The 17055-nt window shown below is 44.2% G+C and overlaps 1 protein-coding gene across 1 annotated transcript in view; it reads left to right on the plus strand.

The window, feature by feature from the left end:
• Nucleotides 1-17055, plus strand: part of LOC144506340 (complement C3-like) — a 99881-nt gene that overhangs the window by 34858 nt on the left and 47968 nt on the right. Inside the window, exons 6-7 of the mRNA XM_078232313.1 lie at nucleotides 10966-11048; nucleotides 15133-15233. Coding sequence (XP_078088439.1) covers nucleotides 10966-11048; nucleotides 15133-15233 — 184 coding nt within the window. The remainder of the gene's footprint in view (nucleotides 1-10965; nucleotides 11049-15132; nucleotides 15234-17055) is intronic.

The following is a 17055-nucleotide window of genomic DNA, read 5'->3' on the forward strand; positions in this document are numbered from 1 at the left end:
GTGAACCCCACTGCAGGTTTCCCAGCAGGGCTACATAAAATGGGAAATCCAGTTGACAGCGGTGGGACCAGAAGATCCTGTCACTGGCCAATGGTGGATTGCCTCCACTGCCACAAAACACGTGGTGGGAGGCATGGAAAATCATGCCCAGTGTTTCGAGTCTGTTTCTGCAAAACTCAGTGGAATAAATTGAAAGAAGTGCACGTGCATCCCTGCTCCAACTGGAAGGAATGTTTTGGGCCTTGGATAATGAGAAGGTAAAAAGGCAGCTGTTACACCTCTTGCGATTGTAAGGGATGGTGCTGTGGGAATGGAATGAGGTGTTGGGAATGTCAGAGGAGTGGAGAGAATAGTCCCTTCAAAATACTGGCAGAGGAAAAGAAGAGAACATGTGTTTGGTGGTGGCATCATACTTGAGTTGGCAGACATGGCTCACCAACGGGTGAGTGGCCAAATCAATGGCAGATGCAGTATATTTTAGATAAGGATGAGGTTATTCACTTTGGAAGCAAAAACAAGGCAGATTACTACCTGAATGGCTGTAAATTGGGAGAGGGGAGTGTGCAGTAGGACCTGGGTGTCCTTGTGCACCAGCCATTGAAGGTAAGCATGCAGGTGCAGCAGGTGGTAAAGAAGGCAAATGGCATGTTGGCCTTCATTGCAAGAGGTTTCGAGTACAGGAGCAAGGATGCGTTACTGCAATTGTACAGGGCCTTGGTGAGGCCACACATCGAGTATTATGTGCAGCTTTGGTCTCTTTTTCTGAGGATGGAAGTTCTTTCTCTCGAGGGAGTGCAGTTTTACCAGGCTGACTCCGGGGATGGCAGGCTGATAAGTTTGCGGATGACACAAAGGTTGGTGGATTTGTGGATAGTGATGAGGACCATCAGAGGATACAGCAGGATATAGAGCGGTTGGAGACTTGAGTGGAGAGATGGCAGACGGAGTTTAATCCGGACAAATGTGAGGTAATGCATTTTGGAAGATCCAATAAAGATAGGAAATATACAGTAAATGGCAGAACCCTTAAGAGTATTAATAGGCAGAGGGATTTGGGTGTACAGGTACACAGGTCACTGAAAGTGGCAATGCAGGTGGAGAAGGTAGTCAAGAAGGCATACGGCATGCATGCCTTCATCGGCCGGGGTATTGAGTTTAAAAATTGACAAGTCATGTTACAGCTTAGTTAGGCGGCACTTGGAATATAGTGTTCAATTCTGGTCACCACACTACCAGAAGGATGTGGAGGCTTTGGAGAGGGTACAGAAAAGATTTACCAGGATGTTGCCTGACATGGAGGGCATTAGCTATGAGGAGAGGTTGGAGAAATTTGGTTTGTTCTCACTGGAACGACGGAGGTTGAGGGGCGACCTGATAGAAGTCTATAAGATTATGAGGGGCATGGGCAGAGTGGATAGGCAGAAGCTTTTTCCCAAGGTGGAAGAGTCAATTACTAGAGGGCACAGGTTTATGGTGCGAGGAGCAAAGTTTAAAGGAGATGTACAAGGCAAGTTTTTACACAGAGGGTGGTGGGTGCCTGGAACCCGCTGCCGGGGAAAGTAGTGGAAGCAGATACGATAATGAGTTTTAAGGGACGCCTGGACAAATACACGAATAGGATGGGAAAGGAGGGATATGGTCCCCAGAAGGGTAGGGGGTTTAGTTCAGTCAGGCAGCATGGTCGATGCAGGCTTGGAGGGCCAGACGGCCCGTTCTTGTGCTGTAGTTTTCTTTGTTCTTTGATATATGAGTGGAGATTGACTAGGTTAGGATTGTTTTCGCTGGAGTTCAGAGAAATGAGGGGGATCCTCATAGAGACTTATAAAATTCTAACAGGACTGCAGGGTAGATGCAGGGAGGATATTCCCGATGCTGGGAGAGTCCAGAACCAGGGGTCACAGTCTGAGGATTCAGGCTGGACCATTTAGGACAGAGGTGAGCAGACATTTCTTCACTCAGAGTGGTGAGCCTGTGGAATTCATTACCAGAGGAAGTAGTTGATGCCAAAACATTGAATGTATTCAAGAGACGGCTGGACATAGCACTTGGGGTGAATGGGATCCAAAGTTATGTGGAAAAAGCAGGATTAGGCTATTGAGTTGGATGATCTGCCATGATCGTAATAAATGGTGGAGCAGGCTCGAAGGGCCAAATGGCCTCTTCCTGCTCCTATCTTCCATGTTCTATGTTTCTATGGTCCTTTGAATGTGGAGGCTGGTGGGTGGAAAGCAAGGATAAGAGAAACCTCTTGTGGTTCTGGAAGGGAAGGACTGAGGGCAGAAGTATGGAAAATGGGTTGAACACAGTTGAGAGGCCTGTCAAGATCAGTGGGGGGAAACTTCTTGGCTCAGGAAGACATGTCAGAAGCCATTATTCCGCAAGGCATTCCCTATTTAATCCAACTGAATGTAACACCTGAAAGGAAAACACAAATACTTGCCACTCACTGCCTTTGAGTGCAATAATCCTAAATCAAATAAGGAATTATAAATTTTTAATCCTGACCAGAGCCCCCAATTTGTTAGGGACCATTTCAGAAACTCCAAGATATATTACAAAATTAGCCTAGACCCTAACGTTGTTTTGATTTTGGCATTTGGGTGAGCATAAACATGACAAGGTATAATTCTTAACAAAAACAGAAAATGCTGGAAAATCTCAGCAGATCTCAGACACAGATCTCGAAATATTGGGTCTATCCTTTCTCCACAGATGCTGGCGAACCTGCTGAGATTTTCTAGTATTTTCTGTTTCTGTTCCATATTCCAGAATCTGCAGTATTTTGCTTTCAGTATAATAAACAACCTGCTATCTTTATAGTTCCAATATTCTGGACAGATACAGATTGGCTCCTGATTCTCATAGAGCTACCTCCGGAGAAAGATCCACCCCCAAACAGCAGAGTCTCAGAGAAAGAGACTAATTTCCTGGCAGATCCCAGTCTCAAAATCCAGAGAGAAAAAGAGACACAGAGAAAGCAACTTCTCTCTGAAGATCCCAAACAGCAGACTGAGCTTGATTTCTCTGTGTGAGCCTAGCTCCGTCCAGTCACACGACCTTACCTGTCAATCAACCTAACCAAGCCCCACTCTGAAAAACCCTAGGGGGAGCACTAAAATAACAACCCTGCATTAGTCCAGATTAAAACAAACATCCTAGCCATTAAGATCAATTCTGCTGCTGCAGTAACAACAGAGGCTGCCATGTACAGACAAAATGGCACCAATACTCAGAACTGCCTGCCAAAGAAATCCAGCACAGAAACATGACTCAAATGCATATCTTAAATGCACAGTATCATCACATCTCCCCCTTAAAAACTGAACCATCAATAAGCAAAGATGGCTTCATTTTTCAAAACCTCCAGTTTTACACTGAGTACTCTAGTATATATTATATATATAAAATATATATATATGTACATACACATTTTATTAAATCTAAGCATCCAAATGTAACAGTAGTATCGTCTACTTCCGTTTTTTTCTTCCACCATTGAACATTCCTTCTTCATTCTGTTAAGGACCAGATCAGAAACTCCACGGTATCTTATGAAGTTAATCTAGTCCCCAACTTTTACATTTAATTTTGGTAATAGGGGGAGAATAAGGTGTTTCACTCCAGGTATGATTTAAGTGACCTACTAGGAACCTTTTATCAAAACAAAAGTTATTTAAGAACAGTTAGAATATAACAAAAATAATTAGCATAACTTTTACCAATTAAAATACTTAAATGCAACAAAGTATAATTCTTAACAGCTAGCTATCTCTATTGTTCAATTTAAAGCAATACCCTATGCAATAAGCATTTAGATAGTAACATGGGTACGATGGGTATAGAGGGATATGGGCCAAATGTGGGCAATTGGGATTAGCTTAGGGGTTTTTTAAAAAAAAGAGCAGCATGGACAAGTTGGGCTGAAGGGCCTGTTTCCATGCTGTAAACCTCAATGATTCTATGACCCCATTGACATGCACGCTTCGTCAGAATTAGTTAACACAAGAAAAAGTATGCTCACGTGTTATGCTCTCTTATCCGCTTCCTGATTCATCAAATGCTTCCTAGCCAACTCACCAGCTCTATTCAATCTCTCCCTAAAATCTGACGCTAGTCCAATAATGTAGTCTCAGAATTCTGACTCACCAATTTCTCTTTGATCAGCTCTCAAATAAATTAACTGGGAACTTACCCTCAGTTCCCTCTGGCAAACAAATAGTGCAAACATTTTCCCTCCCGCCATGGCTCTCTAGATCATTGAGATGTTCCAACATTGTGAGCAGCTGTTTTTTGATTTTTGTAAACAGGCCTCTACTGAGAAAGTAGCATTTTCCAAAGCAACAATCTCTCCTCATCTTTGTCAAGCCTTTTACCAGAATTCTGCAGTTCTATAGCATGAGCACTGATGTTTTGCGTAAATAGACCAAATTTCTCATCAATGACTTTGACAATATTAGTAGTCAGCAGTTCTAACGCCTTTGAAAGTGCCAGGTCAAGAGCAGACTCAGTCACCCAGTTGCCATGTTGAAGAACTGTTTCCTCTCCAGCCGATATTTATTGTCGTTGATTTTCTTAGCATTTCTCAGCATTTTGTCAGTAGCATTTGACCAAAAATCCTCCAGGGACATAATGTGGAGTTTTCACTTCCGATTTAACTATGTGAGCTGTATGAGCACAATGAATGAAAGGGTTTCTCGCAGAGTAGCGCCAGAGTTCACAGGAAATGTAGTTATGCCCACACCACGTGACTCCCTTTACATAGTACTTTGTCAAAACCCGTGCAGATGTATCTGATTGTTTCTCTGGAACCAACAAAGTGTGAGACCCCAACTATGTGACCTGTTACCTAAGCAAAAACAAAAATGGATTTTATATGGGTGTGAACCAGAGTAGGTGAGCTCGTATTTGATTACTTGGGGCTTTGTTTCATAAAACAAGAGTCTACTCTGCCTGGTTAGCTCAGTCGGTAGAGCATGAGACTTTCAATCTCAGGGTTCTGGATTCGAGCCCAACGTTGGGTGCTATTGCTTTACCATAGAAAGCATTCTTTCACAGCTTGGTCTGGCTCCTGCTCTGTCCAAGACTGCAAGAAACAACAAAAGGTTGTGAACGAGGCCCAGTCCATCACGCAAACCAGCCTCCCAACCATTGACTCCGTCTACATTTCCCGCTGCCTCAGTAAAGCAGTCGGCATAGAGTCTTAGAGTCAGAGAGGTTTACAGCATGGAAACAGGCCCTTCGGCCCAACTTGTCCATGCCGCCCTTTTTTTAAACCCCTAAGCTAACCTCAATTGTCCACATTTGGCCCATATCCCTCGATACCATCTTACCTATGTAACTGTCTAAATGCTTTTTAAAAGACAAAATTGTACCCGCCTCTACTACTACCTCTGGCAGCTTGTTCCAGACATTCACCACCCTCTGTAAGAAAAAATAACACCTCTGGACACTTTTGTATCTCTCCCATCTCACCTGAAAGCTATGCCCTCTAGTTTTCGACTCCCCTACCTTTGGGAAAAGATATTGACTATCTAGTTCATAGAATCATAGAAACCCTACAGTGCAGAAGGAGGCCATTCAGCCCATCGAGTCTGCACCGACCACAATCCCACCCAGGCCCTACCCCCATATATTTTACCCGCTAATCCCTCTAACCTATGCATCCCAGGACTCTAAGGGGCAATTTTTTTTAACCTGGCCAATCAACCTAACCCGCACATCTTTGGACTGTGGGAGGAAACCGGAGCACCCGGAGGAAACCCACGCAGACACGAGGAGAATGTGCAAACTCCACACAGACAGTGACCCGAGCCGGGAATCGAACCCAGGACCCTGGAGCTGTGAAGCAGCAGTGCTAACCACTGTGCTACCGTGCCGCCCCATAGTTGACCTATGCCCCTCATTATTTTATAGAACTCTATAAGATCACCCCTCAGCCTTCTACGCTCCAGAGAAAAAAATCCCAGTCTATCCAGCCTCTCCTTATAACTCAAACCATCAAGTCCCAGTAGCATCCTAGTAAATCTTTTCCGCACTGGTTTTAGTTTAATAATATCCTTTCTATAATAGGGTGACCAGAACTGTACACAGTACTCCAAGTATGGCCTTACCAATGTCCTGTACAACTTCAACAAGATGTCCCAACTCCTGTATTCAATGTTCTGATCAATGAAACCAAGCATGCTGAACGCCTTCTTCACCACTCTGTCCACCTGTGACTCCACTTTCAAGGAGCTATGAACATGTTTCCCCTAGATCTCTTTGTTCTGTAACTCTCCCCAACACCCTACCATTAACTGAGTAAGTCCTGCCCTGGTTCAATCTACCAAAATGCATCACCTCGTATTTATCTAAATTAAGCTCCATCTGCCATTCGTCAGCCCACTGGCCCAATTGATCAAAATCCCATTCCAATCGGAGATAACTTTCTTCACTGTCCACTATGCCACTAATCTTGGTGTCATCTGCAAACTTACTAACCATGCCTTCTATATTCTCATGGTGTGGAGATGCTGGCGTTGGACTGGGGTAAACACAGTAAGAAGTTTAACAACACCAGGTTAAAGTCCAACAGGTTTATTTGGTAGCAAAAGCCACACAAAAGCCTTATCATTCTATATTCTCATCCAAATCATTAATATAAATGACAAATAACACTGATCCCTGGGGCACACCGCTGGTCACAGGCCTCCCGTTTGAAATGGCCGAGTGAGGGAACCATGGTTCACAAAAGAGGTGGAATGTCTTGTGAAAAGGAAGAGGGAAGCTTATGTAGGGATGAGGAAACAAGGTTCAGATGGCTCGATTGAGGGTTACAAGTTAGCAAGGAATGAGCTGAAAAAGGGGCTTAGGAGAGCTAGGAGGGGACATGAGAAGTCCTTGGTAGGTCGGATCAAGGAAAACCCCAAGGCTTTTTACTCTTATGTGAGGAATAAAAGAATGTCCAGGGTGAGGTTAGGGCCGGTCAAGGACAGTAGTGGGAACTTGTGTATGGAGTCAGTAGAGATAGGCGAGGTGATGAATGAATACTTTTCTTCAGTGTTCACCAAGGAGAGGGGCCATGTTTTTGAGGAAGAGAAGGTGTTACAGGCTAATAGGCTGGAGGAAATAGATGTTCGGAGGGAGGATGTCTTGGCAGTTTTGAATAAACTGAAGGTCGATAAGTCCCCTGGGCCTGATGAAATGTATCCTAGGATTCTTTGGGAGGCAAGGGATGAGATTGCAGAGCCTTTGGCTTTGATCTTTGGGTCCTCGATGTCCACGGGGATGGTGCCAGAGGACTGGAGAATGGCGAATGTTGTTCCTCTGTTTAAGAAAGGGAATAGAAATGACCCTGGTAATTATAGACCGGTTAGTCTTACTTCGGTGGTTGGTAAATTGATGGAAAGGGTCCTTAGGGATGGGATTTACGACCATTTAGAAAGATGCGGATTAATCCGAGATAGTCAGCACGGATTCGTGAAGGGCAAGTCGTGCCTCACAAATTTGATAGAATTTTTTGAGGAGGTAACTAAGTGTGTTGATGAAGGTAGGGCAGTTGATGTCATATACATGGATTTTAGTAAGGCGTTTGATAAGGTCCCCCATGGTCGGCTTATGATGAAAGTGAGGAGGTGTGGGATAGAGGGAAAGTTGGCCGATTGGATAGGCAACTGGCTGTCTGACCGAAGACAGAGGGTGGTGGTCGATGGAAAATTTTCAGATTGGAGGCAGGTTGCTAGCGGTGTGCCGCAGGGATCAGTGCTTGGTCCTCTGCTCTTTGTGATTTTTATTAATGACTTAGAGGAGGGGGCTGAAGGGTGGATCAGTAAATTTGCTGATGACACCAAGATTGGTGGAGTAGTGGATGAGGTGGAGGGCTGTTGTAGGCTGCAAAGAGACATAGATAGGATGCAAAGCTGGGCTGAAAAATGGCAAATGGAGTTTAACCCTGATAAATGTGAGGTGATTCATTTTGGTAGGACAAATTTAAATGTGGATTACAGGGTTAAAGGTAGGGTTCTGAAGACTGTGGAGGAACAGAGAGATCTTGGGGTCCATATCCACAGATCTCTAAAGGTTGCCAGTCAAGTGGATAGAGCTGTGAAGAAGGCCTATAGTGTGTTAGCTTTTATTAACAGGGGGTTGGAGTTTAAGAGCCGTGGGGTTATGCTGCAACTGTACAGGACCTTGGTGAGACCACATTTGGAATATTGTGTGCAGTTCTGGTCACCTCACTATAGGAAGGATGTGGAAGCGCTGGAAGGAGTGCAGAGGAGATTTACCAGGATGCTGCCTGGTTTGGAGGGTAGGTCATATGAGGAAAGGTTGAGGGGGCTAGGGCTGTTCTCTCTGGAGCGGAGGAGGCTGAGGGGAGACTTAATAGAGGTGTATAAAATGATGAAGGGGATAGATAGAGTGAACGTTCAAAGACTATTTCCTCGGGTGGATGGAGCTATTACAAGGGGGCATAACTATAGGGTTCGTGGTGGGAGATACAGAACGGATATCAGAGGTAGGTTCTTTACGCAGAGAGTGGTTGGGGTGTGGAATGGACTGCCTGCAGTGATAGTGGAGTCAGACACTTTAGAAACATTTAAGCGGTTGTTGGATAGGCACATGGAGCACACCAGGATGATAGGGAGTGGGATAGCTTGATCTTGGTTTCAGATAAAGCTCGGCACAACATCGTGGGCCGAAGGGCCTGTTCTGTGCTGTACTGTTCTATGTTTCTATGTTCTATGTCTAACCCTCCACAACCACCCTCTGGCTTCTGTCAAGAAGTCAATTTTGTATCCATTTAGATACCTCACCCTGGATCCCATGAGATTTAACCTTATGCAACAAACTACCATGTGGTACCTTGTCAAAGGTCTTGCTAAAGTCCGTGTAGACAACATCAACTGCACTGCCCTCATCTACCTTCTTGGTTACCCCTTCAAAAAACTCAATCAAATTTGTGAGACGTGATTTTCCACTCACAAAGACATGCTGACTATCCCTAATCAGTCCTTGCTTCTCCAATGAATGTAGATCCTGTCTCTCAAAATACCCAACAACTTACCCACCACAGATGTGAGGCTCACTGGCCTGTAGTTCCCAGGCTTTTCCCTGCAGCCCTTTTTAAACAAGGGCACAACATTTGCCACCCTCCAATCTTCAGGCACCTCACCTGTGACTATTGATGATTCAAATATCTCCACTAGGGGACCCGCAATTTCCTCCCTAGCCTCCCACAACGTCCTGGGATACACTTCATCAGGTCCTGGGGATTTATCTACCTTGATGCGCTTTAAGACTTCCAGCACCTCGCTCTCTGTAATATGTACACTTCTCAAGACATCACTATTTATTTCCCCAAGTTCCCTAACGTCCATGCTTTTCTCAGCAGTAAATACTGATGAAAAATATTCATTTGGTATCTCACCCATCTCTTATGGATCTGCACATAGATGACCTTGTTGGTCCTTAAGAGGCCCTACTCTCTTCCCAGTTATTCTTTTGCCCTTTATGTATTTGGAGAAACTCTTTGGATTCTCCTTTGCCTTATCTGCCAAAACAATCTCGTGTCTCCTCTTTGCCCTCCTGATTTCTCTCTTAACTCTACTCCTACACCCCCTATACTCTTCAAGGGATTCACTTGATCCCAGCTGCCTATGCATGTCATGTGCCTCCTTCTTCTTCTTGACCGGGGCCTCAATATCCCGAGTCATCCAGGGTTCCCTACTTCTGCCAGCCTTGCCCCTCACTCAAGGAGGAATGTGCTTACCCTGAACCCTGGTTAACACACTTTTGAAAGCCTCCCACTTACCGTCCCTTTGTCTTCCCACAGACTCCCTCAATTAACTTTTGAAAGTTCCTGCCTAATAGCATCAAAATTTACCTTGCCCCAATTTAGAATTTTAACTTTTGGGCCAGACCTATCATTCTCCATAGTATCTTGAAACTATTAGAATTATGGTCACTGGTCCCAAAGTGATCCCTCACTAACAGTTCTGCCCTTCCTTACTTCATCAGAGGAGGTCAAATTTTGCCCCCTCTCTAGTCGGGCCATCCACATAATGAGGAATTCCTCCTGAATACACTCAACAAATTTCTCTCCATCCAACCCTTTAATACTATGGCTGTCCCAGTCAATGTTGGGAAAGTTAAAATCCCCTACTATTACCACCCTATTTTTCTTGGTGCTATCTGTAATCTCCTTACATATTTGCTCCTCAATTTCCCGCCGACCTTTTGGGGGCCTATAGTACAACCCTATCAAAGTGATTTCCCCCTTCTTATTTGTCAGCTCTACCCATAAAGACTCAGTGGTCGAACCCTCAGATATATCCCCTCTCAGTACTGCCGTGATGTTTTCCCAAATCAAAAGTGCAACTCCCCCTCCTGTTCTATCTTTCCGATAGCATCTGTAACATGGAACATTGAGCTGCCAGTCCTGTCTCTCTCTTAGCCATGTTTCAGTAATTGCTATAATATCCCAGTCCCACATACTGATCCATGGCATAATTAAGGACCCCACACACCCTGAACATACTCTCTTCCACCTTCTTCTGTTGGGAAAAAAATACAAAAGTGAGGTCACATACCAACCAACTCAAGAACAGCTTCTTCCTTGCTGCCATCAGACTTTTGAACGGACCTACCTCGCAATAAGTTGATCTTTCTCTACACCCTAACTATGACTGTAACACCACATGCTGCACCCTCTCCTTTCCTTCTTTATGCTTTGTCTGTATAATGTGCAAGAAACAACACTTTTCACTATATGCTAATGCATGTGACAATAATAAGTCAAATCAAATGCTCTTTGGGAGCCATTATACAAACAGCCCACCTAAGTCTTATAGGAAAGAACTAAGAATTGAACCATCCATTCCTCCACGATTGAAGAATCACAAATTTACACATCGGAATATTATTTTGTGAAAAGTATTTGAAACTATTTACTTTATTTACTGACCGATCCCATCTGTTTCATTCAAGGGTTGGAGACTTTGAGATACAGGGAGCCCCTACGTCATTTTCTGTATATCAGGGCCACAGGAAGTTTCAGATTAAAGAGCAAGGTAAGTTTTAATTGAATACTTCCATTCATTCTTCACCAGGGTCAGGTGTATTGAGAAAGAAAAGATATTTGCTGGGAGCTTCATGCATATCTGATGTATCCCTTTTCCAGTTTTAGAAATGATGTCATCAGTGGTATTTAGAAAGATGCAAACGTAATTCTGATGAAGGGTCATTGACCTGAAATGTTAAATCTGTTTCTCTCCACATATGCTGCTTGATCTGCTAAGTATTTCCAGCACTTTATGTCTTGATTTTCAGATTGCTGTGGTATTTTACTTTTGAGCAAACTTGTTTCTTCCCAATGATATTGAGTGTTGAGAATTTCCGCTGAGCAAGAGGTGGGCAGAACAAGCCCAGACCCTCAAGAACACGTTTGGGAGCCTGAATATTCAGGGTGGGACCTGGGAGAGGTGACTGGACGAGGGGAGCAGAGATTGGCCCTTGGGGTGGGCAGACATGGCTTTTCCCCAGCTGCTGTGACCAGGGAGAGGGGCGGCGGGGGGGGGGGGGGGGGGGGGGGTAGCGGGGGGAGGTGAAATGGAGGGTGGGAGTGTGAATAGTCGGATGTGAGGAGACCCAATTGGAAAACATGCCTATGTGGTTTTGTGATTGCCTAAAATCTCCATGGCTGACCTTTATTTGTACATGGTTAGCCAACTATGTTAAGTGGAACCTAGGACAGATGATGATGCATGAAAATAGACACTAATCTTTTTATTTACAGAATTCAGTATTACATATCTCTGTCTCCAACCTACCATTGTCCCACTAGTCTTTATATGTGCTTGATACTTAATCAATCCATGCCTTTTCCTCATGTATTCTTAACCTTAATAATACAATTAACATGCCATTAACAAATTAAAAAACTTTAAGCAGTCACACAATTCATACAATCCCAAGTCACCAGGCTAGAAATTCACCTAAGGGTTAGGGTATCAGGTCACTGTCCACTCTACACAGCTCCAGATATTTAATTCCACTGATGGAACAGATTATCAGATGAGGGGTTGAATGGGCTCTTTTCTGTATGGATTTCTAGCCATAGAATCTCAGAGCACAGTAGACCATTCAGCCCTTCATGTCAATCCAGGCTCTTCAAAAGAATGATTTAGTTAGACACACTCCCTCTGTTCTTTTGCCATAGCCGTACAAATGTTTCCCCTTTTAAGTCTTTATTCAATTCCCTTCTGAAAGTTATTACTGAATCTGTTTCCAGCATAGTCTCAAATAGGGCATCTTGGATCATAACTCCCTATCTTTCTTCCCATCTCCCCTCAGGTTGGTTTTATCAGTTAAGTTGAATCCTTGTTCTTTGCTTCCTCCTGCGAATTGAAGCAGTTTCTTCCTCTCTCTTCTACTCTAAGCCCTCAGAAAAGGATCAGCTATATATCTGTCAATTGGCAAATTTAGAGTTTCCTTATATCTTTGACTAACAACTCCAGAAATGAGAACTGCTAAGATTGCAATGAGTTAAGAACATTGACTTAGAAGACTTTCCACATTTGTAGATGCACAAGGTGGAGGGAGCACATCTTACATCTGTTTTCCATGGCTTCTTTCTCCTGGAAAATATCGCTAGTTAGAGTCTATAGCTTGAACAGTGCCATTCTGCAACAAGCATGGCTGACCAGGAATCTCTCCCATTCTTATTGCCTGTTATTGGCATGTTGGAAGGAATTACCTTCCAACATGCCAATAGCAGGCAAAAACAATCAACCCTTGTGGCCGCATTGTGAACACACCTTCGTCACCATCAAGTCCTGGAGTGGGGATCAAACCCAGAGCTTCTGGTTCAGAAGTGGGACATAACCCACTGCAGCACAACTCTCTGTTCTAGGGGTACAAGAACAGAAATAGCAAGAGTAGGCCATCAGGTTTGTTATTCCTGTGCCACCGTTCAATCTGATCTGATCATGGCCTCAACACCATTTTCCTGTCTGTCCCTCCTATTTGTTCTGGTGTTTAACTCTGCTGTCCTCATGCTGATAGATTCCATGGAATCTCCTAAGTCTGAAAAGTATATAAGTATGAACAAGACTCTTGCCCCAGTGGGTACTCATAGCACCTAAAGTTCAAACTCATCATCGTCCCTGCTGCATTTTCAACTGACTTTCAAACTTTATAGGATATTGATTCGTGAAGATGTTTGGCTATTGGTTTTGTAAATGAAATCAAATTATATTCGCTCGTTCTTTGGGTTTGACTTTGTTGTTATTTATATAGAATTACTGAAGTGTTTATGGCACAGAATCTGCCCATGTAGCCAACCCAGTGTTTCAGCCTTTTCCAGGTCTCCCTTCTTCATTTAACATTATCTTCCTATTCATTTCTCCATCAGGGTTTACCTAGTTTCCCTAGGATCAGAGGTGAGCTGGCAAGGTGGATACAAAACTGGCTCGGTCAAATAAGACAGAGGGTAGCAGTGGAAGGGTGTGTTTCTGAATGGAGGGTTGTGACAAGTGGTGTTCCTCAGGGATCTGTGCTCGGACCTTTGCTGTTTGTAATAAATATAAATGATTTGGAGGAAAATGTAACTGGTTTGATTAGTAAGTTTGCGGATGACACAAAGGTTGGTGGATTTGCGGATAGCGATGAGGACCATCAGAGGATACAGCAGGATATAGACCAGTTGGAGACTTGGGCGGAGAGATGGCAGATGGAGTTTAATCCGGACAAATGTGAGGTAATGCATTTGGAAAGTCTAACATAGATAGGAAATATACAATAAACGGCAGAACCCTTAAGAGTATTGATAGGCAAAGGGATCTGGGTGTACAGGTACACAGGTCACTGAAAGTGGCAATGCAGGTGGAGAAGGTAGTCAAGAAGGCATACGGCATGCTTGCCTTCATCAGCCGGGGCATTGAGTTTAAAAATTGGCAAGCCATGTTGCAGCTTTATAGAACCTTGGTTAGGCCGCACTTGGAATATGGTGTTCAATTCTGGTCGCCACACTACCAGAAGGATGTGGAGGTTTTGGCGAGGGTACAGAAAAGATTTACCAGGATGTTGCCTGGTATGGAGGGCATTAGCTATGAGGAGAGATTGGAGAAACTTGGTATGTTCTCACTGGAGTGACGGAGGTTGGAGACCTGATAGAAGTCTACAAGATTATGAGAGGCATGGACAGAGTAGATAGTCAGAAGCTTTTTCCCAGGGTGGAAGAGTCAATTACTAGGGGGCATAGGTTTAAGGTGCGAGGGGCAAGGTTTAAAGGAGATGTACGAGGTAGATTTTTTACACAGAGAGTGGTGGGTGCCTGGAACTCGTTGCCAGGGGAGGTCGTGGAAGCAGATACGGTAGTGACTTTTAAGGGGCGTCTTGACAAGTACATGAATAGGATGGGAATAGAGGGATATGATCCCCGGAAGCGTAGGGGGCTTTAGTTAAGTCGGGCAGCATGGTCGGTGCAGACTTGGAGGGCCGAAGGGCCTGTTCCTGTGCTGTAATTTTCTTTGTTCTTTGTTCCCATCTAGACCATTCACCTGCACATAGATATTCCACTTTTCAGCTGGATTCTTGCTTTGTCTCGCTGAGGCAGGTTTTTGATTTGATTTATTGTTGTCACATGTATTAGTATACAGAGAAAAGTATTGTTTCTTGCGCACTATACAGACAAAGCATACCGTACATAGAGAAGGAAATGAGAGAGTGCAGAATGTAATGTTACAGTCATAGCTAGGGTATAGAGAAAGATCAACTTAATACGAGCTAGGTCCATTCAAAAGTCTGATGGCAGGAGGGAAGAGGCTGTTCTTGAGTCGGTTGGTACGTGACCTCAGATTTTGTACCTTTTTCCCAACGGAAGAAGGTGGAAGAGAGTATGTTCAGGGTGTATGGGGTCCTTAATTATGCTGGCTGCTTTTCCGAGGCAGCGGGCAGTGTAGACAGAGTCAATGGATGGGAGGCTGGTTTGCGTGATGGAGTTTGTAGTTTGTTGCAGTGGCAGAGGCCCGAGTGCTCATGCCCAGAGACTGTGCCAGGCATATTTGAGTATGTCAGGAGATCTTGAGAAAAGCCCAACAGTAGTGCTCTGTGTTATAATTAATCAACAAATGATTTTTGTGTCCCGCTATGTAGCTCCCAAAGAAAAAAAGGAAAATAATGAGATTCCGGATTATACTATTAACCTGACAAAGACAAAACGCTTCTTTGTACCTGGAGCTCCTTTTCAGATTCTGGTATGTATGAATTCACAATGAAATTGTCCGGGGAATGGGGGAAGTGAGGGGAGGGGGTGTAATGGGCACAGGCAGTGATGTCAAACAGGTGATATTGCACATGACACAGTGGTACAGTGGTTAGCACTGCTGCTTCACAGCGCTAGGGACCAGAGTTCAATTCCAGCCTTGGGTGAATGTCTGTCTGTGTGGAGTTTGCACGTTTTCCCCTTGTCTGCGTGCGTTTCCTCTGCGTGCTCCGGTTTCCTCCCACAGCTTAAAGGTGTGCAGGTTAGGTAGATTGGCCATGTTAAATTGCCCCCTAGTGTTAGGAGAATAGTGGGGTAAATGTGTGGGGTTGCAGGGATGGGGCCGGGTTGGGCCTGGGTGAGATGCTCAGTCGGAGAGTCGGTGCAGACTCGATGGGCCAAATGGCCTCCTTCTGAATTGTAGGGATTCTATGTAAAACCTGTAACAGGCCAGCCTCAAAATTCAGCTGCACTGACATCAGTTAAACTGAATATCGGATCGGGCATGGTGCTGCAAGTGATTCCACCAGCTTTACACCCCAGGCCCTTGTGACTTTCACATTAATGTGCCTATGTATTTACATTTCTGTGCATGAAAGAGAGATAGAAGGAGAGAGAGGTGCATTAATTAATGTTGTATGTTGATTGGACTGTGTGGGGAATGATTGCTGAGACATTGGTATGTCTAAACAATGACTGGTTTGTGGTGAACCATCGTTGGTTCCCACTAGATAGTACTGAGCCAGGGTCTGGCCAGTACTACAAGTATGTATATATGTTGCTGTTGGGGTTAGGGATGGGTTGTTCTACTTGTTGCTGTTGGGGTTAGGGTTGGGCTGTTACACCTTGTATTATAGTTATTGTGGTACGTCCCAGTCAGGCTCCGCCTCCTGGGAGAGGTATGAAGGTCTCTGCTCTGTCTGGGACCCCTCAGTTTGGGATCGTGTATATAATTAGTAGCTTCGTTGTTACAGCAAATAAAAACCTTTATTTCCTGAGCATCTCAAGCCTCGTGTGTGATAACGCGCATCATGGTTTATGATATGTAATTGAATGGCACACAGATATACGTGACTAAGTTTAACTCTGCTGAAGCTAGGAACATTCTCCCTCTCGACTCTAGGTTATGTGTCTCTTACAACACATTCTTTACACATATTCCCAACATTAAGCTCAAACTACAACTCCATCCACGTCTTGGTCATATATGTTTTTACATCATATTTACATATTACCCGTCTCCTCGCCCAAGTCTCGAACTGCACATGTTGAATCTGTCAGGAGGCTCCACAACTCTCCCTGATTGAGTTCTTGTCAGACTTGAAAAAGCAATAGTCTCTCTTTGAACTTCTCCTGCCTGGGATGGTCTCCATTGAGAGTTGTAGTGCTGGTTCTTTGTCAGTTTCTGGCTCAGTCCTTCCAAATGTATGACTGTCTTCTTTGGTGAAAGAAATAAGATTCCTCTGGTTTCTATGCATAGTACTTGTTAAAGGATGTACTAAATAACATTTCTGTTGATTGCCATTGCTCTGACTATTACTCCTTCTTTTCCTTGGTCCAAGTCTAGATCTGGACTTGATCCCTTTTTCCTCCCTTTACTGTTATAGGCTTCTCAATCACATTTCCCTCCCCCTAGATTAGATTTTGGAGGCTTATCCCTCCCTTTGCATTGCTCATTTTCTTTATCTATGCCTCTTGATTCACCCTCTTTCCTTTGGATGGTGTTTCCTATCTTTCTGTACTTCGGGAGTGGTGACTTATTCCAGAACTCTCGGATAATCAGGGATGAAATCCCTGGAAGCAAGTGGTGGTGG

The sequence above is a fragment of the Mustelus asterias genome, chromosome 17, assembly GCF_964213995.1.
Source record: "Mustelus asterias chromosome 17, sMusAst1.hap1.1, whole genome shotgun sequence".
NCBI classification, from domain to species: domain Eukaryota; kingdom Metazoa; phylum Chordata; class Chondrichthyes; order Carcharhiniformes; family Triakidae; genus Mustelus; species Mustelus asterias.